The sequence below is a fragment of the Antrostomus carolinensis genome, unplaced genomic scaffold, assembly GCF_000700745.2.
Source record: "Antrostomus carolinensis isolate BGI_N321 unplaced genomic scaffold, ASM70074v2 scaffold19575, whole genome shotgun sequence".
NCBI lineage: Eukaryota > Metazoa > Chordata > Aves > Caprimulgiformes > Caprimulgidae > Antrostomus > Antrostomus carolinensis.
Window position 1 is genome coordinate 1 of NW_010317293.1, and position 27,046 is coordinate 27,046.

Consider the following 27,046-nt stretch of genomic DNA (forward strand, 5'->3'; position numbering starts at 1 on the left):
CCTCAGCGTACCCGGCAGGTGTCAGGCGAGCTGGTGTTAGGTGTGCAGGCCGCCGCCGGTGTTACTTTGGGAGGGGGAAGCTTTGCAGCTGGGCCGGGGCTGAGGCGTCTGGCAGCTGCCGTGGGGCGGCTGGGGCTCTGTCTGCATCTGTAACCAAGCGAAACGGGCAGAGGCAGACACCCTCTAAAGACACCAACAGCTCTGTGCGCAGGGGAAGAAGAATACTAGGGATGCTAATGTGGATTTTCAGAGTCGCCAGCACTGTTAAGTACCGATGGCAGTCTGTTAATAGAGACGATGGTGTTTTTATCGTGAGCTACAACAGCAAACAAAAGAGAAGGCTGCCATCACCACTTCAAACTCGCTCAGCAAGGATAGCTAGAAATTTCCTAAATCCAATCTGTACTGTGAAATGATGCAGGAGGTAAGGAAGGGTTTGAGCATGGCACTGTATCTGGTGCCTTTAGGAGGCAGATGAAATAGCACAGACTTTCTTAACAATATCAAGATATCTGGAAGGGAATCTGTGGTTTTCACACTATGAACATGTGGCTGTTAGAGCCCTCATTTCTGCAGCCTGACTGCTGGGGTGCTCTGCTAGCTCCTCAGTCTGGTCCACCCCATGAGGGAGTGTATGGAAGGTGATAATGGAGTTCAGGGACAATTTGCAAATGATTTGACAATGTATTAATGCCAGTGATACCACGAGTGTCAGTACCCCTTCAGTATGAGTCTCCTCCATGCTGTTAGCATATCTGGAGCCTACTTTATGAGCTATGAATCAGTTTGCATTAAATGTGGTCCAGTGTACAACCTCTGGCACTTCTCTAAAAAAACAAGACAGGTAGAAACAATTGTAGTTGTCAAGGAGCATGAAGTTATATATGGGAATATATGGACTTCCCAGCCCCCCTTGGTGTGCCAGCATTGCACAGGTGCATGCAAACACAGGACCTCTTGCAGGAGGAGCCCATCTTACGAGAAGTAAGGATCTTTCAGGCAACTTCCTCCCTGCAAACAGAAGGCTGGATGACATTGTTTTAGAAGGGAAAGGGAAAAAAAAAGTGAATGCTCAGTCACTCTTGCTGAATTCAAATTTGTATTGTAAAGAGTTGGTTGTGTGCACAACACTTCAGGTAGCTGCTGAGTGGGCATATTAGCAACAGTGAAATAGGTGTGTACCATTGGTATCTGCTGGGTGGAACCTCAGTGTTACCTGTGACTTTATTGTTCTCCAAATTTCAGTTTAACTTAATTTATAGGGATTATTGTTTTTGGAGTGTGATTGAGTGAGCTGTCTCAGCAGCTCCACAGGAGCAATGAAGGAGGCTTTGTGATAGACATGGTGCCTCCTTTTTCAGAGGAAAGGCACAGTATTTTGCTTCACATGCTTGGGACATGAGTTAGATACAGAGAGTGATGAACACCCCATGCTGAAGTACAGATAGTGCCTATACATGTTGTGAGAACTAAAGGTTTGCAAACCAAGTCACAGTAGTTACAAGACAGCATTGTAGAACCATGGTTATGCCATTGTCGGGGCTCCAGAGTGCTCTTTTTGACAGTCCTTGAGATAGTGGAGTTAATACTGATAACTCACCTTTCTCCAAAAGCATTTCTGATCTCCACATAGTTGCTGGCTGTTAGATTTAATTTTATTTCCATCTAGTTCCATGAATGAGGGGCTAAGAAGAAGATGGTTAAAGGGAAAAAAAAAAAGTGTCAGTGCTATAGATAAATTGAAAAGGAAGGAAGTATCTTTGCCTGTTAGTACTCTAAGCATTGCCATCAGTGCCTCATATTGCACAGAAACAACAGTAGCAGAGCATCCCCTGAAGAAGGACGAGCAGGGGACAGAGGATTGCTGTTCCTATCAGCCCTTGGCTTATAATTATGGGTATTAATTCCACTCTTATCACTGTTCAAGCTACTGCTGCAATCCTCTTTTCTCTGCCCCTAATGCTTCCACCGACCTCATATATAGGCCCACAAAAGGCGGTGGAAGAGGAGTACAGACGTGTTTTTTCTACCTTGGATGTGTTTAATAAGGCAGCTGGGCTGTCTCCAGAAAATCAGAGCTTGAAGGTAGTTCGGAACACGGAGCCCAAGTTCAGGGCAGCAGGGACTGCATTGGCAAATAGGAAGACTGGGTCTCCCAGTCTAAAAGCCAGTGGCCCTTGTATTATCCCTTCGTTATAATTATTATTACTTCTCGTTATCCCTACTGGGAGCGCTTATAGGAGCAGAAACGCTTCATCTCTGTCCGGGAGCAAGGGCAGCGAGGCCGGGCAGCTTGCAGCCCCCCTGGTGCCGGCGCTGGGAACGGCAGCGGCCGCTGGCTGGTGTTTACTGTTGTTCCCTCCCTTACCTGTAACCCACCGGTGCCCCATTCAGCAGCTTCCCCAAGAGCGATGCTGCCGCCACCGTCCTGCGCAGCTGGGACAAAATCTTGCTGCTTGGGCATCGCAGCTAAGGAGACTGGAGGGAAACACAGGAAGGTGATAGATGCTTTGGAAACAGCTGGAATGGTTCCTACGGTAATGTAAGGTAATGTTTCCCTTGAGCTAAAGGAAGAGCCGGGATGAAAGGGACAGGCATAGCACAAGCAGTGCCATGTTTGGTGTTAGGTTTGATGGGGTGGAGAGGAATGACGGCTAGCAGAAGGCATCAGGAGCATAAAATATTTACTGTCTACAAAGAGAATAAAAGGAACCACCCCAATTTTTTCAAGTCTCTTTAAAATCAAAATTACAATAGTTTGTGTAGACACAAGTGCACTCATCAAATAAACCCCCTTCACCTCCTTTAAAACTCCTGTTCCTTGAACAGAAGTCCAAAGATAAGCTGCTTATCAGCAGTGCCTGTCATGTTCACATGTGGGTGATCAGGAGATCTAAGGATAGAGCAGGCTGGTATTTTGAGCACAGATTAGCCCATCTCCTGCCCACTCTCGAGGCCCCTCTCTTTAGGGGGCTGGCTAATGGGCAGAAGTCAGGCTTTTCCCCTTCGCAGAGGCTGGGGAGGCCAGAGCCTGTGCTGGGTGAGCTGCTGCCCCTCGGCAGGGCTGGTGCTCCTCCGCCTTGACAGCCTTACAGAATTGCCCTTGTCTGCCTGGCAGTGGCAAGATATGGCACTCACACATCATTTACCATCTTGCTGAATTAAAGAGTTTGTTAATTTCTTTATTTTCACAAGCAGTAACTCAAGGGTTACTTGTTTGAAAATATCACTCCCCGTTGTGTACCCTTGAATAGGGGAATTCCTCTTTTCTTTTGTTCCTGCCACTGAAGCCAATGTTGAAGAGCCCCAGGGAGACCGAGGTACTGAAGCTTCTGTCTGCAGAGTTCAGCTGATGGTGAAATTGTGCAATAGTGAGATTCTCAGCTTTGTCCATGCAAGTTACATGCGTGTCACCCACCCAACCCCCAAACCTTTCTGTAGCTGCCCACTGGGGTTGCATTTTGGTCCCTGTGTGTCACCTGTTTGCCAGGACAGGAAATCATGGATCTTGATAACCATGTTTAATCCTGCATGTGGTGGAAATGTAGCATATAATAGGTTGACTCAGTTACTCCAGGAAAAAGTCTGTGCATTCGGAGTCAGGACTATGTTAGGGGTGACACTGGCTGCAGTGCAACAGCACCAGTACTTCCTTTGTCAGCGTTACCGGTCTGCCTCCTGTTGTGCAAGGCAGCTAATCCCTCCTGATACCAGATTGATGTTCTTGCCTTATATCAGCAGCTAATGGAGGGGACCACATATTTGTATGGGTCCGATTTACCAGGTGGTAGCTGACCAGTGTATTTTCTTGCCTTGAGGTTTGAAATCCCTCTGAGAGAGAGAATTCTGTGCAACAATAAACTCCCCTCAGAGTTTATAGGTCTCGGGGGGGGAAATACATCCTTGAGAATATCAGTTTCTGTTGCAAACTTTAGTGGTACAGCAGAAATTCCCCATCTTCCTTGTTTATTGCAGGAGCTTGGAATTGCCCTCAACTCTGCTACTGTTGCTGTCTCTGTGTTTCCTGGCTTGAGTATTTGCTGCTGCTCTGTAATCATTGGTGCCAAACCAAGACATTAGTTTTGCTTGTCAGAGAGCTTGCCATCTCTTTGTAAGCAAGCCTGCCTGCTGCGCCTTCTCTTATCTTTGCCCTGGCTGCCTTTCCTGAACCCCTTCCACTGCTTCTGCTTCTCAGCCCCACTCCCCCAGATTTCTGTCTGTTCACAACCCCCAAACCTTTCTGTAGCTGCCCATTGGGGTTGCATTTTGGTCCCTGTCCTTTATATACTCTCCTGGCTTCTCTCAGGCTGTACCAGCTCAGGCAGTGAGAGTAAGCTTATAGCTCTGCTCCAGGTTGTTAGTGTTGATGCACCTTGTTCTGGGACACGTTAGAGGGGCACCACATTTGCTGGGAACAATGTCTTAAGGTAATCCTCCTTTTACAGTACCACTTCACCTCTGAACACACTGAAACCTCTGCAGCAAGCCAGGGATGATACAAGATTTGAAATTCAGTAGCTGAAACATGGCTTTTCACTAAGCAGTGAGTGCTGACTTTGTGAGAGATGCTACTTAGAAGTATTGCAAGAACTTCAGCTGTTCATCTCATCTGTGGTGGTGACCTGCACTTTCCACAGGGCAGGAGGTCACACGCATTTGCCTGGTAGAGTGTGCAGCGTTTGCATTTATTTCCACTGCTTAGCTGAAGCAACCAAGAGGCTCTGTCAGCAGCCTAAGTAGTTCAGAAATGCCACAGTTCATCCTGATAGAGGACTTGAGCAGAACCTCCACAGTGCAGCTGCTGTTCTCAAGGTGGGAGTTAAAAATGCATATGGGGAAGAGGACTGGACTCCTACCAGTGGCTTCTGCCATAACTCTCTGTGAGACTTGGTTAAAAACACGTAGCTCCTGAGACAGTGCGTGTCACAGGGCTCCTTTGTCACTCCAGCCGCTGTGGTGAGAGGTTTCCAGTTGTGTTTGGTTCAGCTGAAACGTGCAGCTCCCTGATGAGTTTGCTGTGACTCTGTACCAGAGTATTAAAGAGCAAGATGGAGAGAGCATGAGGCAGCGTTCCCCAAGGACTGCAGTGGCTGAGTTTGCAAAGCCAGTAGCTGCAGTCAGAGAATCCTGACCTTTGCATTAGTCACTATTGAATGTATCCTCAATATTTATTTCAGGCTCACTGCGCAGAAAATGGCCAGCTTTGTTCAGCGGATCTACAGCCTGCTCAGTTTAGCTGCATTAGCTCAGCAGACACAGCAAAGCCCTATCCCTGCACTCTCACAGATTTCTTTTAGAAGTCATTTAATATTACTGTGGAGGTAACATGATGTTCTGTCACTATTTTAGGCAGGATGTGGTCTGAGTTCATTAGCTGAAGTTTCCCAAATGTAATTTTTCTCTTTTGTGACTTTCAGTTATCATTACTCTTTTTCTTAAGCTTTCTTTTGTTTGTTTGTTTTCAAAGAAATGACCTGTTCAGATTTTTAGAAGAGATCATTTTGCATATGGAGAAGGGGCTTGTAAGTAATTCTGTGATAAGGAATCTGAAGTGGACTTTCTGTTGAACCCTAAAAAGTTGCAAGAATGCCACAAAAGATTCTTAACAAAATTTCAGCTTTTGGGCTCTGTATTTTTTCAGATCAAATTGTGAATTATGTTGTGGTTTCATCCCTGAATTCTGGAAAATTTCCATCAGGAGCAAACCTAGATTACTTTGATGAATGCTTTACCAGAAGCAGACAAACAGCAAATGCTTCTAGAAGAAGCTCTGAGGACGTGAAAAGCTTTCCTTTGCTCGGGAAACCTGCCACCCTCACTGTGCTTTGGTAACTGTGCCTTTCTGCCTCACTCATGCTCTGGTAATAGGGGGGAAATAATTAAATACTTGCTGTGCCAAAAAATGAATCTGTTCTCTAGCACCTTCAGTATAAATCAGATGTTTCTGCCTACAATTTTCCCTTCTAAAACTCATCTTGACTGTACTTACTCCACATTTGAACTGATAAATGCAGAAAGCTCCCTCCCATTCTGACTTCTCCCCAACTCTTTATCATCTTACCAGAGAACGCAATTATTTAAAAAAGCAATAGAAGAAGAAAGGGCAGTTTAGCAGTGCCCAAAGAAGAGGGAGAAAACCATCCCAAGTGCAGGTGTGTTACGAAGTGGGTGCCAGACCCTGTCAGTGCCCATCTGCTCTAGGGTCCCATACCTGGGGAGCACCTCTGCTCACTTCTTCAGGGGAGGGTGGGATGACCACATGAAGAGCTGCTCCTGATGCCGAAATGTCACTGCTTACACTGCACACCAAAGCATGAAATTTTATATCGCAGCTCAAAAAAAAACCAAACAAAAGTGCTGATAGGAAATATTTTGGGCATTATTCCTGCAAATGTGCAGCTTTTCTAAACATCTTTTTAAATTCCTGGCGTGAGCAATGCTGTGTGGCAGGGGGGCCCGTGGGCTAACTCATCGTTACACAAACAAGTATTTCCTTTCACTGATTGTCTCTTTTATTCAGTAACCTTTGTTCTTGAGTTATCAACATATGATTGAGGAGTACTTCTCTTCTTCCCTTTGTATTTTTTCAACTCTGATACTCTCCATGTGCCCTTTTATTCACCTCTTTTCAAAACACTGCCTACCTTTTAAATACTTTTTGGGGGAGTGCTTCCATACTCCCAATCACTGTCCCCCGTATGTGAACCTTATCTCATTTTGCAACGACTCTTTCAAAGGATACTGGCCAGCCCTGCTTTTGTAACCGAAGCAGGGCATGGCCATTGATTATTATGGTATTAAAAATAATGATTTGTAAAAATAGTAAGTCATTTATTACTTTTTATACCACTGTCCTTGCAAAAGGAAACAAATGATACGCCAAAGGTTTTTAAGCAAAGGTGAAGCCAAGGTAGCGATTGAGCTGTTTGTGTCAAGGGCAGCTCTCCATCCCGTGTCACTGGATTTAGAGCACTGCAAGGCAGGTGAGCAGTTCTGACTGTAACCTTCAGTGTGCAGTAGTTTGTATGTATGAGAGCTGAATGGTATGAGGCATGAGGTTGGGTAGCTGCCTTTCAAATTCCTCACAGGAGTGAAATAACTCCTTGGTTACTTCCAGGTTTTGCTGCTTCACTGCTTGCAGTTGTTCCCAGAACTGCTGTGCTGAGCCTGTGTTATGTTATCTTGGTGGACTTGAATGTTGCCATGATGAAAAACAATGATCTGTTCCTTTTCTTTGTTGTTTTTCTTGGCCATTTTTTGGTTCCTGATAGTAACTTAGAGTTGTCTATACTTTTTGGGGGAGTACTGGTTTAAGTATATATGCGTGTGATAATTAGTGTTGCTCAGTCTTCCCAATGAGAGGCAATTTTGGCTGACTGCTGCTTTGCTGACATAGCTGTTCTGGTGCTACTATGAAAATTTTGCTGGCCAGCTGTTTCCTCTACCCAAGGCCTTCTCTGTGCTCGCCCATAACATCAGTTCCTGCTCCTTCAGCCTCATCTTCCCTCCTGTTCACCCAGTCCCAGGCCGAGGGAGGGCACAGCTGCAGTAGTCTCCATCTCCCCTTAACTAGATGTGCTGAGGTGCAATTACCCAGTGGCCCTTCCCCACCTTCCCATACAAAGTGTTTTTAGGATTTGAGAGGGCAAGGAAGGGAGGAACAGCAGAACGAGAAGAGCTAACGAGTCAGGACTTGCTGCTCATGGGAGGAAGGGTTCGTGGAGCTTTCTGTTGGCTTTTCCTATTTCCCTGTCCTCTCGTTTGAGGCTGGTGTGTGGGGTGTTAGGAGATTGCTGCCCAAGCACATACCAGCTGCCTCTGTTCGGGGGAACTGGCCAGCAAAGCAGGCAGCTCCTCAGGAGGGACGTTCCCACCGGCAGGACCGATACTCAGCGTGAGGCCAGAGGCTTTTCTGCATTACTTCAAGACTGGCTCCAGCCCCAGCCAAGAAATGCGAGTAGGCAAGATGAGTTTCTTTGCAGTTAGTTGTGCATATTTTTTTAAGCACTCCATCCTTAATTGTCTGAACAAATAGTCATAATATAAAGAAATCACTACAGAGGCCTTCTTTTGGAATGAGCCCGGGTGGAATGTGTGTTCTGTCTTTTGATTCAGATCCAACCTCACAAAATTCAAGTGTATTCACTAGTAGAGAGCTATTTATTTTGCACTCGGGGATGCAAGTGTAAATAAGATCTTTGATGTAAGTGATGAGAGCAGGCTGTTCTCTGGGTACTCCTGAACCGTTTCCATTTGTCCTCTGGAGATCTATGGAAAAGGCTTTTCCCCTCTACCTTTTGCAACAGTTCTGATGAGTGACTTGCTTCTTTCTACCACATGCCTCAATCCTTGTTGCAGGGAAGGAGGTGGGGGGAAACAGCTGATACCATCCTGTCTCTCAGGCTGGGTAAATTACTGGAATATTTTTCCATTTTCATCTGTAAGGCTGGCAAATCGACCACTGAAATATGTCACTTTACTTGCGGTGTTCCAGTTGTTGTAGGTTTTTAGACTCTATATTAAAAGTAATTATAGAGAAACATGATTAAACCTTCTTTAACTCTTATGGATTTAAAAACAAACACCCAGATGTTTTTTCTCTTTTTATTCCAAACTTTTGACAGATAGGGAAAAAAAAGAAAGAGAAGTTCCACAAGTCACAGCTCTGGGGTTACTGCAATAATGTTGCTATGCTGGTTGGAGAAGATAAACCTGGAATAGGAGGTGAACCGTTACCTGGTCAGAAGCTGAAACCTAAATACAGTGTGTTTCCTGAAGGGATGGGAAGTAACGCTCCTGCTTGGGTAGCATTTGACAAGCAGGTATGTAGAAATCTGTATGTTTTTTTTATGAATAGCTACAATATGACAAAGATAGTATAAAGGTGAAATTCAGTTAGTCAAATACTTCAGAAGATTATTTTGTGCATGCAAAAAAAGCTCATAGATAGACAAAAAGAGTGGTAACATCTGTTTTTCTATCATGTTGGTATATTGGACAATTAATATATATCATGTCATACAGCAACATATAAAAATGTTTATGTATTGGGGTACATCTCCTACAGGATAGAATAAAAATAAGGGAGTGGTTGGTTTATTTTTAGTGAAAACGGTGACAGTAAAGGAATAATTTGACAGCCTGGTAAGAATGAATGTAAAGTAGGCTCCAGTTCCGGAGAAAATGTGCATGGGCACTTGGGAACCATTAACCACAGTGGAGTGCTATAGGCACAGAGTTCACTTATGCCATCATGTTTGCTTGCTCGAAGCCCTGTTGACTTTTGTGTGATCTGTTCATGTGTGATAGAGGTAGATTGTGTCTGTTATAGACACAGGAATTTAAAATTAATATTTTTTTATTTTGTAAGAATGTAGTGACACCTTTAAAGTTAGAGAGTTACCAAATAACTGTAGTCTGTGATGACAAGAACTTTTCAGCACGCTATAATTACTTTCCATGTTTAAATTTACATTAAATTCTACTTAGTGGTGTTTTATTTCTAAAGTGGAAAGCCTACCATCAGAGAAGAAAAATGATCCAGAAAAAGAAATCATTCAGCAGATAGCAGAAATGTTGCATGACTAAATGATTATGGTATTTAAGTATTGGGAAGAATAGCTAATCTCATATTTTTTGCTTTACAAGAAAAGCCACGCAGGCAATTGCAGTACAAGTATGCATTTGTCTCTCTGGCAGACCAGAACTACGACAAGAAAATGTAAGGCTTGAACAGATAGATGTAACTTTGGTTAGCATTACCTCAGAAGTCCTTAGTGTTGCTTACATAGTTTTCAGCAATGTGCTCAAGTATGAATTGGTGTTGTGCCAAAGCATTAAGGCTTCAGCTAGTCCCGCACTTGCTTTATCTGCACCCTCCTTTCAACAAGGAGGTGTATTGGCTTTTCAGGGCCATCTGTAACTTAGCAGGACTTGGACCCAAGTTTATGAAATGAAGAGGATAGGTAGGATGCAATGGGGACCTGGCACTGAACATGGCTGATGAGATGAAGTAGCTAGGCTTTCCACATTCCTTCTCTAATCAGTGTATTCCTCCACAGGGCAATATGGGGCAGGAGTGTGCAGGTTTGGAATTGACCTCTGGAGGGCTCATGTGTTTGTGTTAACTGCAGACAGTTAAAGGGTACTGCCCAACTAAGTTAAGAGCCTAGAATGCAGCTGTGTCCTCCAGTGCTGCAGTTTGTGACTCAGCAAAATGGACTACATGAAAGATGGGTTGAGTAGGTGTTTATCTTTTTAAACATAGTCTGCTTTCTTGCAGTTTTTCTTCCAGTTGGAGAAAGGACACGCATAAAACTTCATTATTGAGTAGTTTAAGAAATAATTTTTGCGATTTCATATGCCTAATAGGAAGCAGCTGTAAATTTAATTTCTTCTATGATTAAGTACATACACAAGGCCTGGGCTTGAAACGATGTTTATAATTTAACTGTCACAAGTGCCAGGGAAACCTTGTCCCAACTTTACAAAATGCCACACAGTTTATTAAATATTTGTTACTTTTGGACATTTAATTTTTTAAAGAGTGGGATGGGAATGTTGCACACAGCAATGTACTACAGATGAGACACGAGTTAAGAAGTGCTACCTTTCAACTATTTTTAAAATTAACTTTGCTTTAAAATGAAAAGTAAGTAATCTTCTTTTCTGTTCCTTCCCCTCCTCACCCTTCCTGAATTATCTGTTTTGATCTGCAAGATTGCAGTTGGCTGCTGCATATTATTTCATACACTAGTATGTCGATAAGAGTATGAAGAGAATAAAGTTTTAGTGCAAAAGAACTTGTACAAACTCCTTGAATGGAGTAAACCAGGACATAGGTGTATGCTCAGTGAAAGAAATAAATACAGTGTATTTAGGACCAAATTGTGCTTGGAGATCTATGCAAACAGACCATTTCGCCTGGCTGGTATCTCATGAGACAGCCATTCTCAGAAAAGATCACTGACAAAATTAAAAACAATGAGTAATCAAAGAAAGACATAAGAAAGACATGGGCCAGTTAGAACAAGTCCAGAGAAGGGCCACCAGGATGATCCGAGGGCTGGAGCACCTCTCCTATGAGGACAGGCTGAGAGAGTTGGGGCTGTTCAGCCTGGAAAAGAGAAGGCTCCGGGGAGATCTTATAGAGGCCTTCCAGTACCTGAAGGGGCTACAAGAAAGCTGGGGAGGGACTTGTTGCAAAGGCAGGTAGTAATAGAACAAGGGGAAATGGCTTTAAACTGAAAGAGGGTAGGTTTAGATTAGATATTAGGAAGAAATTCTTCACTGTGAGGGTGGTCAGACACTGGAACAGGTTGCCCAGGGAAGCTGTGGATGCCCCCTCCCTGGAAGTGTTTAAGCCCAGGCTGGATGAGGCTTTGAGCAACCTGATCTAGTGGAAGGTGTCCCTGCTGATGGCAGGGGGGTTGGAATTAGATGATCTTTAAGGTCCCTTCCAATCCAAACCATTCTATGATTATGATTCTATGAAATAGGGCACTTGAACAATCTGTTTATCAAATGACTGTACTCTAGTGGGATTAGCAGAATAGGGAGAAGAGGGTACTGCATCTAAGGAAGTTTCCGGTGGTTGCATGTCTTATCAGCAGCTGGGCAAGGAATGAAATTCAGCTTCTTGTCAGCTGAACCCCAGGATGTTCAGAATGGGACATAGTGGTTCCACCATAATACCTTCTAAGTCCCCTGTAGTATTCAAGAGATCGGCACAGTAGTAGCTGGAGACCAGGAAAGATAGCTTGGTCACCAAAAAAATGGCACTATACACCAATGTTTAGACAGATGGAAGGAAGAAGAGACATTAAAGGATGACAAGAGTTGTTTGTGTTGGCTCTTGTATGTCACATGTTTTAGCCAGTGTTTTTGTGTTTGATACATGAAATCAACAATTAAAAATGACATGTGGCCAGAAAGAATTTTTAGTTATTTTCAACTCTTTTGTGTGTAGGTTGTTTAGAAACTTGCATGTTGTGCTACTTAAACAAACCATAACTGACAGAGTCTAGATTCGTTTTTGTGAAGATTTAATGCCATCGGGTTTAACAGGTAACAGTTATGTCATTTGCTTATAATTTAAATTTTATTTCTCCGATGGTGGCAGGTCACAATGCAGGAGAGTTGATGCCAAAAATGTGTCTGTTGTGTTGTTTGATGCATGATGACAATCAGTGGAATCTTAGCCTTTGAAATAGTTTGCGGAAACAGAGTTCTTCTGATCTTGCAGTTATCCCGCCTGTGAGAAGGGAGAGTGGCCTATTGAGAAGTCTGACTAGGACACTAGGGCAGCTATTCTTGTGTGCTCCTGAGCAAGCTGCTAGCTGTCTCTCCCCAGAGGTTGTGTTTGTCTATTAGGGTGTTTTAAAATCTCTGTCATTAATATTCATGGAAGTACTCTGACGTTCTCAAAGGCACGTGCCAAAGGAATACGGACTATTAACCGGTCTGCTCTGTGTCATATAAGGATCTTGGCTAGCTCGTTAGATTTCAAGCAGTTTCAAGCCATAGTCTTCCAGATGCTCACTGAAACATAGAGTATAGCTAAGCTAGCTTTTTTCCAATGCTTCAGTTTGTCTAATGAATCAAGAATAAAAGTAAATGAATATATTAAATAGAGTAATTGCAAAAAATTAAGTATGGATTAGAACTGATTTCACCCAAACGTGTTGGGGAGGCAGGATGGAAACCTTGTTTTAATTACTGCCTCCTTGTACATACTTACCACAGCAAGCATCCTGGTAGGTAATGTGCTACTAAGTAGATACTTCTTGCACGTTCCCTTAAAACTGATCTTGGTGATGAAACACCATAAATGATAGCAAGAAGCGCAAAATTGTGTAATGGTTTGCTGAGTTTGAGTTGGGATCTCCAGACATAAAGGCCGCTGTAGTAAACCACTGAGCACCTCACCTATGAAGGGTTTTTTCCTTGCATTATTGCTATTGCAAGAGACCATGAAGACCAGTTGGTATATTCTCTGAGATTTCCCCACTCACTGAAGAGCAGAACCAGGTAAGTTTTGAAATGCCAGTATTGCACAGCTCTAAATGACTCCTGAAAAATGTCATTTCTCTCTGATAGTCTTCAGTACCATTCATTAGACAGTTTGCAGGATCTGCTTAAAAAGAACTCTCCTTTCCACTTACCTCAATGGTAAAGTCATTACTGTCATACTGCACTTTGTATTTTCCAGCAAGTCATTGAATAGAAGTCTAAAATTTGCTTCAGAACCTAGATAGCTCATTGTGCTATCAAAAGTGCTTTGTTCAAAAGATTTTCCAAGCAGCCTGCTGATACTTTTATATTTGATTTATTTCTTTACTTTAGAGTTCCATCTCTGCTTAGATGTTGTGATAATAAAAATGCCAAGCAAGGAATTTTAAATTTATGTGATTTAATGTGGATTTCTATTCTTACATTGCTGAGAAATAAATCTACATCCTGAAATCCATACATTTAGTCACTTATAATCTATACAAGTCTATTTTATTGACATATTTTGCAAAAGCATTGAAGATTTTGCTGCTTTATATTTATTTATTGTTTTTAATAGGTGCTGTCTTTTGATGCCTATTTTGAGGACGAAGTGCCTGACAAAAATCAAGAGCTATATAGAATCAGGCATTGTAAAATATACTTCTACCTTGAAGATGATACAATTCAAGTGATTGAACCCCAGGTGAAAAACAGTGGCATAACTCAAGGTATCTATTTTTGATAGCATTGGTTTTTTGCTTTTTTTCCCCTTTATATCTTTCTTCAGTACAGTCTTGGTCCATTCTCTTGGATACATAATGTGACTTCTGATAGTTAAAATGGGCTGTAAGTGAGCACCTATAATTGTCTCTTCTTGTTATGTATCAACTTTTAATGTGAACTTTTTTACTGTCTTATTTTCTGAAGATGTAGGTTTTGTAAGGCAGAATCCCCTCCCACACTCACACGTACAATTTCTTCACTAGTGTAGCTGTTTGGAATCATATGCTAGTGGGCCTATTGTCAGTGTCGTGTCACTTCTGCAAAAACAGCTTGTGTTCTAGATCTCTGTTCCTGAGCCTGGTTCCTCCCATCTTGGCACTGACATCAAGTTCTCTAGCTGCAGCTCTGTAACTGTTCATTAGCTGCTGCAGTGTCCCTGCTGTTGTTGAAGGAGGGTGTCTTTTGTGCCTCTGGCTGTTGGTTCCTTTATGATTAAAATGCCCTTGGCACAGTAATTTTTCCTTGACGCCTCTAAGTTAAGAAGCTGCCTTGCCGCATTTTCACATCACTGCACTTGGGCCAGCCTAAGGACTTTTGGAGGAGTCTGAGCTGATTTACTGGAGTATTAATGGACTTGGTTTACATTAAGAAAATGTGATCTAGCAGTCAACATCCTGTTGCAGAAGGGAAGCACAGCTGCTGCTTCTTGGTGTTTATGGGTCACTGCCAGAATTAAAAAAAAATTCAAGGGATATAGTCCAGATAAGCAGGATGTCTTGGGATGAGTATCTTGGGATGACTGCGCCTCCCAGTCCCCAAAGATATTTTGTACATTCTGGTGGATCTTAGCACAGCAATTTTCAAAAGTAAGTTAACCATTTAACTACTGTATTCTTTTACAAGATGAGCAGATGCTATCACTTTCTCAGTGTACATTGTAGGGTAATATTTAAAGGTGTTATGTGCATCATTACTGTTACACCTAGGATAAAATCACCTGGGAATCTTTTCTTAGACCAGTACTTCGGGCCCTGCTGTGCCTGTGTTGAGTGGTCCTTCTTGCCAGAAATCTTACTGGTTCTTCAACAGGAACTGATTTTGAATTCAGAGGAACCTTGTCCTGCTCCTACCTGGGCAAGTGCTTTCAAGACCTGATGAAAAGCGTGTTGGATATCTTCTCCTGGGAATTTACAAGTTACTTACCCCCTCCCTGCACTCATATGCATGAGGACAGAGACACCATCAGGTTTAGATTTTCCTTGACTTGTGTGTCATGGGAGTGGGAGCGTCTGTTTCTGGATTTTGTGGTGTAAAACAAATGACCATTGACAAAGGATGTCCTCAGTTAACCCGAGAGGCAGAGGTGATGTCTTTGAGAGGGAAGGTGGAAGCCAGGTTCATTAGAGCAGGATAAAGCAAATTCAAACCTGATACCTTTGAATCTTGCTATAGTAATGAATCACTTTCATTGTTGTGCAGACTGCCGCTTCAGGCCTGGTGTTCCTGGCAGTCTAGTCATGATCCTGTGGTGACAGGAAGGCTACAGTTTCCCCCTATTTCCTTGGTTGTATCTTATGTTAATAGTTTTGGAGTCACTTTTGGTACTGGATCTAAAATTAACTGAATAGTGTTAGAGAGAAACAAGAATTCTTTCAGTCTTCCATGCAAGGGTGTTTTGCAGGCCTCTACAGCTTTGTATGAATACTTTATGTGGGATAAATGAGTGCACATAACATATTAAACTGGTGGATTAAAAAGAAATGTTCCAGGATATCAAAAGTAAACTTAATTTGCTTGTTGCTGGTACCTGGGCTGGTAAGGAAGCTCTCTATATTGATTGTGTTAAGGAAGGAAGAGAGACTGTAGATTGAAAGGCCCAAGGAATATTTGGGATGTGTTTGGGCCTCACAGTCGATGAGAAGATCATAAACATCTACAGAAATATTCTTATTATCCTAGAGATTAATATGATGTAGAGGGGAAAAAGGTGGTAGAGATGCCTATCAGAAGATTCTTTACTCACGTGCACTTGGGCAGTGTCTTCATGCTCCATAACTGAAGAACAACCACAAAGTTGTTATGTTAAAGGCACTAAATATTTGTTGTTGAATATATGCAAAAGCAACGTTTCTTAAAATGAAACCCCAAACCATTAACTGCTGGTCTTACTCCATTTTTGATTAAAAATTGGCCTGTTGCCTCTTTTATTATAATTATATGTATTTCTTACATTATTCACGTTCCCTGTCCTGACTGGGAGTTTGTAAGCCTGAGAACAACAGAAGCATAGCTGTCTACATTGTGAAGCTGATAAACTGAAGCACAATGGAATGAAAATCTTCCCCAGGCTCATGCAGAAAAGGTCATTAACAGGATGAGAAACTGAACTGAACTGAAGTTCAGGATCTGAACCGTAGTGCTGTCCTCTGCGCATCTGCTGAAATACAATGTTTCAGTTAATTAAAAGGCCAGGGAGTTGCAGAGGAGACTTCAACTGCAGGAAAGCTTGGGCTGTTGAAAGGCAAACTGCGCTGAACAAAAGAGCACAGGTGTGGGGATGCAGGTGAAGAAAGAAGTGTGGGAACATCAGGAGCAGGATAGGCTCAGCCTGTGTGAACAGTTGGAGAGCTGCAGTGTCAGGGGTTGTGTAAAGGAGGAACAGCAAAAAAAAGTGATGGAAAAAATGGAATTGAACTGTTGAAAGCAGAAGGTGGTGGTGACCTTAACTTGGATGTTCACCCCAACAGAAAAGATATAAAATAGACAGCTCAAATGGCTGTTCTCAGGAGTCTTCTTGCAGAGTAGGTATAGCAGTGGTGGGGTAGATCAAAGGTAGATCTTCTTAGCTTGCCTGATTAGTGCCTTGAGGCCACAGGGTTACCAGTGCTTGTGCCTGTAATGCACAAATGAGAGCTTGATGGTCTGAACGGATGCCCCTGGGCATGGTGGGATCAGAGAAATGCAGTAGTTTCCCACTGTACTCTCCCCTGTGGGTAGCACTTGTGGCTTTGCAGGAAACAGGAAGATTTGGTGAAGGAATAGCTGTCAAAGAAGTTAGAATAATTTCTAAGTTTGATTATGATTTTACAAAACTAAAAGAAACTGTCTTTGGGGAAAAAAAAATCCAGAAAATGTGCTTTTGCCATTGATCAAAATCTCAGAGTGACACAGTAAATGATCTGTGGGAAATGTATTTCAGTGACTTTTAAAAAGTGCATTATGGAATTGGCTGCTGTACCTGGACATGAATTTGGACAGATAAAGTTGCCACCAAATAACTCAAATTTAAACTTCATTTAATTTTGGAAACTGCCTTGCTATAGTTTGAACTTTGGAAAATATTAGAAGCGCTAGAAGAAATCTATACAAACAGAGAAATTAAATTCAAAACACAGAGGAATGCAGAGGCCAACTTGAACTTGGGAAACTAGAATCAAAGTAAAAAATACCAGGACAATCACAGTGCACAAAAAATAACTAAAGATAAGGGAGTACAGAGTGAAGAGAAGGACAGTAAACTTGACCACATAACAAACTCCACGATGTTCTTCCAGAGCCAGAATGTTAATTATTCTTGCTGTATAAAAAGAAATTCTCCCACAGAGAGCCAGGGTAGATATGGCAGTGCAAGTGTTTTGTAGATCTAATTCCCAGTTAGCAGGGCTGTGGCTGGCTGATACTGCCTTATCAAAAGGTCATTTATGTCCCATGGGGTTGACTGTATCTTCCAGTGCAATCCAGGCCCTGTAAGCCAGAGCAGAGTGGAGCAGCTGGCTGGTTTCCCCAAGGTCAGCCAGCTGAAAAAGAGAGTGGAGCTGCCTGCTGGCTGGGTTCCCAAGGCTGGCTGGCTGAAGAGAAAAGTACGAGTGGGAAAGAGAAGTTGCAGTCAGCTCCTCCAATGTATCCGATTATCTAAGAGTTTAAGACCTCCCCTGAGGCCTTGAAATAATTGTGATTTTGCCATACTTAAAGGTGGCCAAATCATGACCTTGCTATGTGCTGAGACGAGCGAATAAGTGAACAGAAGAATCTTCCTTATTCATTGGGGTGAACTCTGTGTGGCAGGAACAGTAGTGGATGCTTCTCCTCCTTTCTGTGCAAGCAGTCAAAGAGTGTACAAACTCCAGGTGCTGCCCATTCCTCTCCTCTCTCTAATGCACTCTGGACTAGTGCAGAGGGAGTCAGAAAGTTGTGCTGAGGAAATTCTTGATACCACTTTATTTCTTCTGCAGAGCAGTGTAGCAGCAGAGACCCAATTATTTCCTGACCAGCTTCATGCTCTGTCCCACAGCCAAAAGGCCTTTACTACTATTTAGGTCTCCTTAAGCTGCTGCATTAATTGTCAAATAATCAGAGGCCCTGAGAGAAAGGAAGATACACTACAAATTATGGTGTGGGAACTCGATGCCACCACCACTGTCAGAGAAAAGCAGTACCCCAGCTCTCTTTACAGGAGCATAGCAGAGGAGAGCTTTAACTAAGGGTAAAGGTTAGAGCTTTAGTCTGACCAGTTGCAAATATTTACAATAATACTTGGTGGTACAGTGGGATAGCCTGCTCAATAAACTGACGAGACAAAAGAAACATCAAGAATAGCCATCCATCCTGAGCAGCCTGAGTCTTGCACATGCCCAGATCCTCCTTTAATAACTTGTAGCAAATTTCTAGAAGTAGAATTGTAATTATTTTCTAGAAGGAGGGACAATTTTAAAAATGCTGAGACCTAACCTCAGCTCATCAGGTTTTATTAAATTTCAAATTCAACAATATAAAATATATCCTTTACATGTGTAGATCAGGCACAGCAAAGGATTGCTACAGATATTATCTTTACAAGACATTTTCCATTAGGAAAGAAATTCTTCTGCTGCAGAACAAAATGTGGATGTGTATTATACTTTGAAAAGTGATAAGAAAACTATCTGAAGGCTTATTCACCAGTACCCTCAGAAAACACCTCACATTAGAAAATTGTCAACCATTATATTTTCACTGAAATGATGATTCAACAGGATTTGCATTTATGTGGAGGACTGTTCTGACTTAGCACATTATGTGTTGATTTTTGCAGGACTGACCCAAGGATTAGCTAAAATCAGGTAACATATTTTAAACTGTGGTTTTGTTAATGGTAACGCGATGCAGTTTTGCATCATGTTAAAATGTCCTAATTACCACGTTTTCTAACTAATATTTCCATGAGGATGCATCTTAAATCCATGTATAACTACGTTTAAGCAGATAGAGTTTCAAATTTATTTTACAGTCAAAGTTGAGTAACCAGAATGTCAGATTTGGTACTTGTGAAACATCAGGATGCTGAACGGGTCTTAAATAATTATTTTAATGGGAATGTAAAGTAAATCTGTTTTGTTGCTTTATTCCCCTGAAAAATTAAGTGTATTTTTTCATTGCAGGAGTTAGAATTTAACAAACAACTCTGATAGTGTTGTACTGGAAGGTATTCCATACAGATTAGTCCTTAGGGAAATAAACTGAACGATAAAGAATTTCCATGGACTAATTCAGAAATAAGGCCCTTTAAACACCAAACAAAACTACATAACAATATATTTCTCCCTCCTCCTCTGCCTCTCTTCATTCCCTCTCTCCCTAGAACCCCCTCCACCCCCATCTACCCCCAAAACAAAATAGCAGTGCTGGAAAATCATCAAACGGAACTCAGTGGGAAACGCTACCAGATGCACAGCTGAAGGGCACTGGAAAGAGATACAGCTCTGTAGTGAGAGATAATGAGGCAGGCTTTTAGATAATTGTGTCTAGTAAACTCTGATTGTAGAGGAAGGTTAGTACTGGAACTATTTTTAGTTTTGGAATTTTTGTGTGTTTACTGTAGTTGTCTTAAAGTTGCACCTTTTATAATTACTGTAATTTTAAAGTTGTTGGGGACCTATGGTGGCAAGGAATTATTATAATAGTACAGGTTGGTGGTTCCTGTCTGGTCTCAGCCAGTGGGTATCCACATTGTAAAGCTGGTGTTACAGAGGTGTGGGTTGGTAAGCACAGCAAAGAGACTGAGGTTGAAGACTGGACCATCTTTTTATTCTCTACAGGGTATTTTCACACAACTGTACTAAGGTACTGATGTGGCAAAACTTTCACTGTTGTCCTTTTTGTTCTCTCATAATGTTGAAAAAAAGAGTGTAGTCCCAACTTTTCCAATCTCCTGTTCTTTGTGAACTCTGACTTTAACATAGAACAAATCCTAGCTTGTCATACATGCAGCTGCATATCTCTTTAATGTATGTGTTGCTTGTTTGTTTAACCTACTGAGGCTGTAGCTTATAAGTTGTTTCTAAAATACTCGTAGTATCACAGAATTGTTGAGGCTGGAAAGGGTATCGTAAGATTGTCTAGTCCACCCCCCTATTCAAAGCAGGAGTAGCTAGAGCCAGATGCCCCAGGCCATGTCCAGTTGGGTTTTAAGTACCTCCAAGGACAGAGACTCTACAACCTTTTTGGACAGCCTGTTCCAGTGTTTCATCACCCTCACTGTAAAAAAAGTGTTGTCTTGTGTTCAGATGGAATTTTGTTTCTTTTAATTTGTGCCCATTGCCTCAAGTCCTGTCAGTGGGCACCATGGAGAAGAGCCTGGCTCTGTCTTCTTCAGCTATTTATAAACATAGATAAGATCCTCCCCCAAGCCATCTCTGCTCCAGGCTCAACAGACCCAGCTCTCTCAAACTTTCCATATGAGAGATGGTCTCTTAATCATCAGTAGTGAGTATTTTTGAAGCATTACCCAATTAATTCATCAGTGTCTTTGTGAGTTTTCAGCTGATAGACCTATAGCAGATTCCTTCTCTTCTAATGTAGTAAATGTAAACAAATACAACGCTCCAAGAATAACAGTCCTTTCATGTAAAGACTGTCAAGAAGAAAACTTAAGTGGGTACTTACTTTAACAAAGTTAAAATTACTCTCTTTTTCCTTCTTTTTATTTTCCCTTTCTCTTTCTTTTGGGTAGTGTTCCTGTTAGACTAGGGGTTATGAGTTCCTGGCTCTGTATTTCTGAAGTGGATCCATATATACATTTCTCTACTGCAGCCCAGCAATCAGACCAACTCATCTCAGTTGTCTCTACTTTCAGTTTGCTCCTTTAGGAAGCTCAGTTGAATGCACCTGCTTCCATGTGGGATAGATCACACTTTTTTCCTTGGTAGGGCAGTTTTTTTCTCTAACCTTAGCTATATATGGCTCTCCTCACCCTGCAGAGCACAGGCAAATCTAGTCCCTCTATACACCCCCACCACATGTCTTTTTGCACAGCTTTTTGTGTGACTTTTTTTAAAGAAAAACTAATGCTACTAATGAGTACTAGAGGCTGCTTTGCTTCTCAGAAAAAGTGAAAAATACATCTCTTTTCTAAAGGACAGCAGTGTCTTTTCTATTCTTGTTGAAGAAATACTAACCTGTTATGTTTGCAGCAACACATGGGGATTTATTCCAGTGGTTTCCTGTTTGCTCCAGAAGGTGGTAATTTTCTGTATTAAGTGAAATGCTAGAACTTGAGGTTCTAGAAGAAAATCAGCATAAAGTATTGTTGTTAATAAAAAGGATCCTCTTACCTAATTGTTCTTTTACTGAATGAAGGATAATTTTATTTGTCCCATATGGCTTCATCTGTTTTGGTCATATAAGCATAGAAAATTAGCAAGTCTGGGAAGTGATCCTTAGAGGAAAGGATACTCACTCTATGACTTTATTCTAATTCTTTTACAGGAACTATTGTTCGACGGCATCGCATTCCACTTCCACCTCCTCACGAAGATCAGTTCTATACTGTAGATCATTTCAATATCAACATAGAAATAATAATCTATGCCCGAAGATATAAAATTACAGACTGTGACCAATTTACAAAAAATTTCCTGAGGAAGATGGGAGTTAGATTAAATCCTCCTGCAGGTTGTCCAGATGACCCGTACACCAAGGAGCGGCAAAAGGTCAGATGAGGCAGTAATAGTGAAAAATGGCTTTTTAAAAAAGTGCCATTGCTATTAGTAATATGCACTATATAAAATATTTCTCTAATACCAAAGAGAAAGTGTGGAGAGGTAGCTATCTCAACATAATGAATCACAAGAGAAAACTTGCTTTTTAAAATTGTGTTATATGGCTCATTGTACTGACATAATGAAGTCTCAAATGTAAGTGATTTTCTCCTGATGTGTTCACACACTTTTTGAAACAATAAAATTAATTGCTAAAAATAAAATAAGCCTTTCCATATTAAACCGAAAAGAAAAAAATGGACCTATTATATGTTCTACTTATTATTTTGTTTGAGCTAATTCAATGATAATAAGCACTTTTGAAGTGTTTAAAGGAAGATCTAATTGGAATTGGGGTAAGCACATTCATGGCTTCCTGCAGACTCACGTACTTGGTCTATTCATATGGCATCCTTCATCTCTACCCTACATGTTATTAACAGCTCTTTGCATGTGTAAAGCAAATTCTGCTGCCACAAAGAATCCAGGACTCTGCAGTTCTTAGGACTTGTGAAATTTTGTTTGAACGCAGTTCCCTCTTTCATGAGTATATGGGAACACACACACACCTCCTCCAAGAATCTCAGTCGCAGCTCCTGGATGCTACATGGATTCCTCTCTGCAGGATTTGATGTCTGTTCTCTGGGAATAGTAGTGTGAGTGATGTTTTCTGTAGGGGATAATGACAGTTTCTTTCACTTCTGTTTTCCTTGATTAATGTGAGTGCAGATGGCCCTGTGTTTTTCTCCTGACCTGACTCTGTTAGGACTGCTGGCCCATAATATGCAGCCTGTTGTGATAGATCCAGCCCAGTGCTCTGAAAGCAACAAATACTACATGTGTCTGTTGCATTCAACTTAATCCTCCTATTGAGAAAACTGCTGCAGCTCTCAGCAGCAAAAAGGGAAGGTAATTATGACTGAGATGTGTCGGACCTTTTGCATGTCTTTGAGGCACTCTCAGGCCAACATGTTGGTTTCACTTCATTCATGCTTTCAGGCTTTTTGTAGTCCCCCATTGAAAAACAGTATTTGTAATACATCTCTTGGTTTTGAGCAGTGGTGACTCAGGCTGGCAATGGGTTGCTTTTCCCTTACTCAGGCTTTGTAGGTAACAAGTGGGTATTTAACACATACTGAGTTGTCTTGATACTGGCAGACTGTGTCAACATTATATATGGTACTGCATAACCTGCTTAGATTTATTAAAAAAAAAACCAAACCAGCAAGTAAAACATTAAAGTATTGTGCATATGTGTGCTAAAGAGAATGGAGAGGGGAAAAAGAGGTTTAAGAAATAAGAGCATCAGAAGACAAAAAATTACTAAAATCTATGTTTCAGTTGTTGAGAAATTACAGAAAAGATGCCTAGCAAATTCTGACTGCTTTATGCTCTCCTTTTCCTGTGACTAATTTGTGGAAGGTATTTTTTTTTATTTATTAAGGGTGGATTGCTCTAGACTGCTTTGATCAAAATTAAATCAGTTTGCACTAGACTCCTAATAGTGCAAATGGCCAGAAAAATGAAGGTACAAAGGAAAGAAAGGAATAAGATTAGATAGAAAATGAGACCAATGGAAAATGTAGCAAGACCCTTAGATTCATATTTCTGTATTATTGAAGATGATATCCCGTGGATAGTGATGTTATCTGGCTCTGTGGCTCTATTTGGTTCCTCACTGCATCTTCAAGGGTCAGAAAGGAGAAAAGATGGTACTAGGATGGTAAATACCACACATATGAGCGTGATGATGCCTGAAATGGAGAGTGTGCTGCAGATCAGTGAGTACATTGGCAGGCAAAACATGGTTCTGCTCTCTTTATTTTAAGATTTGGTGCTCTGAAAGAATGGGCCTTTTCCCTCTCAGATTTTTAAGGCCAGAAGATGTATCAGTAGATAAATAGAAATTTAGGCAATGGTTTAAACTGCCTATAGTCAACAGTTCTTTCTGTTCAGACAGCTCAGCTTACATTGTGTGATTGATGTCTGTCGCCATTCTCCTCTGGAAGCAATTGTGTATAATTTTGTAGATTAGAAGGACTGTCTTGCCCCTTTAATGCACTTTGGGCATGATGGATTTTGACTTGGGAAAAACACCTCGTTCAGAACAACATTTATATATGTGACTGTAACTAACAGTGTGTAAATGCAGTCCTCGTATTGAATCATCATCGTGGGATCCGATTTAATGCAGTCCTACTGGTTCTGCAGCAACCATGACTGTAGATGGCATCTTGTCATAGATCACATCACCTGGAATATATATTTTAGTTGGAAATTTGCTATTCCTTTTCAGACCTATGGGTATATGTTGAGAAGAGAACGTACCTACCCAGTACCTGCCAACTGTATTACATGAATCAAAAGTTAATTAACTATGTTTTAAAGCTAAAAGAAAGCAACGCCAAAGGGAAAAGAAAGAATTAATTCTTTATACCACACCATCCATAAAAATAATTTTCAAGGAAGTAAATCAGAAAGGGTGATGCTATTTGGAGTTCTAGTCATCTGATTACCATGGGCAATTAGTTGAAAATGTGAGCTGTATTATAAATAATTTAACAATTTTCTGATCTAAAGGACCTTATTGCAAGAAAAACAAGGATCAAAACCAATCCAAAATTATTTTTATATATTTTCTGAGGGCACAACAACCCTGTAAATAGTTCTTTGGTTATGGCATAAATAGTGTTTCATGTATTGTAACTGTGTGGTGTTATTTGAAAATCCTAAAAGCACAGTCTGTGATTAGATGGTACCCTGCAGTTTGGTATCCTGTTTTTAAGAGCAAATAATTAAATAAATGTTTATCTTAATTTCTCCTTTATCTGCAGATTTTGGATAGTATGACGCCATTGCGCCCTTATGAGCGCATTGACACTTTGAAACAATTTCTGGAGCACGATGGACATGTTTTACGTTTTTTCTGTGTGTGGGATGACCCAAAATCCATGTTTCATGACCCACGGGAACTTGTTCTGCGCTATTACTTGTCTGATGATACTATTGATATAAAAGAAATTATACCAGTAAACTCAGGCCAGGATGCAGTTCCACTTTTCCTCAGAAGAGATAAGCTTCCAAAGGTGAGAAATGAAAATTTCAGCTTATTTTGAATTCTTTTGCTAATTAAGAGATATTAAATGCCTTGCTTTTAAAATCCTGTGTTAGGGCTGTAATGATATTTAGAAAGTGTTATCAGGGTATTAACCATAATTGCATTATTTAGGTTTTGCACACATATTCATAGAATAATTTAATAACTGATGGAAAAAATAAGTTTAGGCTTGTCATATTTAAATTAAAAGGAGAGAGAATTTATGCAGAAAGATATCCTGTGATTTCCTTTCTCCCACATTAATGTATTAAGGTAAATGTGTTAATAAAGCCGTGCAGTAATGCAAGTCCAATTTATACAATTTATATTTGGAACCTTTGGAAAAGTCCTGTTTTAGTATGAAAATTAATTAATAATGATAGAAAAACTAATGTAAAGCTGAGGTGAATTCAGATTTTTTCCATACAATTTATAGTTGGAACCTTTGGAAAAGTCCTGTTTTAGTATTCTGGATTAATATTCATTACATTGTAGCAAATCTAGAGTAATTTCTTAAAAGTGAGTTCCTAGATTTGGGACCTTATGCAAAGCTAGTTAAAATCGGTAGGAATCCATGAATAAGCTTTGTCAGGCATTAATCAGGTGCTTATTTGAGAAGACTCCTCTCAGAGAAATCTTCAAGGGGTTTGAATCCTCTATAACTTTTTATGATTATAAAATTAACGAGATGGATACACTTCTGTGTCGCTTCAGACAGATCCTGATGATAGAATAATGTCAGCCCACAGATGGAGTAAAACACTGGGGAATCTTTCCTCTCCTTTCCTTCTGATGCTGGTAGTCTATTTGTGATGCTGTAGAGGTACATGAGATTTTATAGTAAATACCTAAGAGCAAAATACTGCACTTCTCTCACCTTGTGCATCCTGTGTTCTGAGATTTAGCAGTGGCTCTATGCTGACAGACCCCTTCTGTCATTGAAGTACATGTTGCAATTTTAAGGGCTAGCTTCTTCCTTGGAATTCACTGGAAATTTTGAGAAGGACAGCAGAGGAAATCAGTCAAAAGTTGTGTTGTCAGGGAAGGTGGTATGACAAAATAACCCATTTTGGTTAAACTGCATGAGCAGTTTGTTCATGATTTAATAAACCGAAATGTGTTAGCATATTAAGTTTCATATTACTGGGATAAATTACTGTTGTAATTTTGAAACTTACAATAGAAACAAAAATACTCACATTTTTGTCAATAGAATGATGCTGTCTTGAATCCCCTGTATTTGTGCAGTGATTAGGACAGTAGGACCAACCCTGAGTGGTTCTTTTGCATGTTTTCATAATTATTACCAACCAAAATAATAGCCTTTAGAGCAAATGTTGACAAGGATGTGCTGCTTTGGGTGTGCTAACCTTTGCTTTCTGTTTGCTTCCAATAAAAAGGAGACTTTACTCTTGGATGCACAGTGAGATTCTGAATGCTGCTTCTGGCATACATACTGACTTCTGACATATACACTGGCTTTTAGGTTTGATGGTGTAATCTTACCTTAGAATTTACTAAACAATCTCCCAAGAAAATACTACAATAACAGTCAGTCTGCAAAAATTCTGCTAGTTCTAAGGTAACAGAGTTCTCTTTCTTCACTGTTAACTGTCTTTCTTAAGAGCTGGTCTCTTCTCTTGCAGCACGCTCCCACTGGGCTGTATCAGCCAGGCACAATCACCAGCCGCACTGTTCTCAACGTCTTTGGAAACTTAGTAGGAAACAGAGGCCGTTACATGCTGGACAATCGTAAGGTCAGACATTATTGAATGCCTCCAGCTGCTGAGTGTCGCTACAGTAGTTTTTTGTCATTTCTCTGGTTGTTATCCTCTCCAACAAAGAGAGTTAGTTATAAAATGGTGTTGCCACTGGGGAATAGCTCAAAGGAAAGCTACTGAGATTTATTGTATGTAAATTCCACAGTTGTGAAAGAGAGGTGGCTTAGCATGGGTTGAAAAATACTTGCAAATGGACTATGGAGGTTATATTTTAAATCATACGCACTAAATGACCTAGATTTTAGGAAAGGTTGTGGGAGTCGGAGATTAATACAGCTACTCTTCCCGCTTTTATTAGACAGGAGCAGTGCATCAGGAATTCTACACAGATAGTGACCTGAAAATAGGGGCAGTAATTAATGTTTGGGGAAGGAAGATAATACTCTGTGATTGTGATGAATTCACTAGAGAATATTACAGAACAAAGTACGGAATTG

At 40.9% G+C, this 27,046-nt stretch overlaps 1 protein-coding gene across 1 annotated transcript; it reads left to right on the forward strand.

Annotated features, from left to right (window-relative positions):
• Nucleotides 1-2,525: 2,525 nt before the first annotated feature.
• On the forward strand, nucleotides 2,526-27,046 carry EFHC2 (EF-hand domain containing 2; the record flags this gene model as incomplete). Its single annotated transcript, XM_010168543.2, has 7 exons — nucleotides 2,526-2,537; nucleotides 8,625-8,822; nucleotides 13,571-13,721; nucleotides 21,460-21,683; nucleotides 24,566-24,817; nucleotides 26,475-26,585; nucleotides 26,908-27,046. Coding segments are annotated over exons 1-7 (1,087 nt in total), but the record flags the coding sequence as incomplete, so codon positions are not given.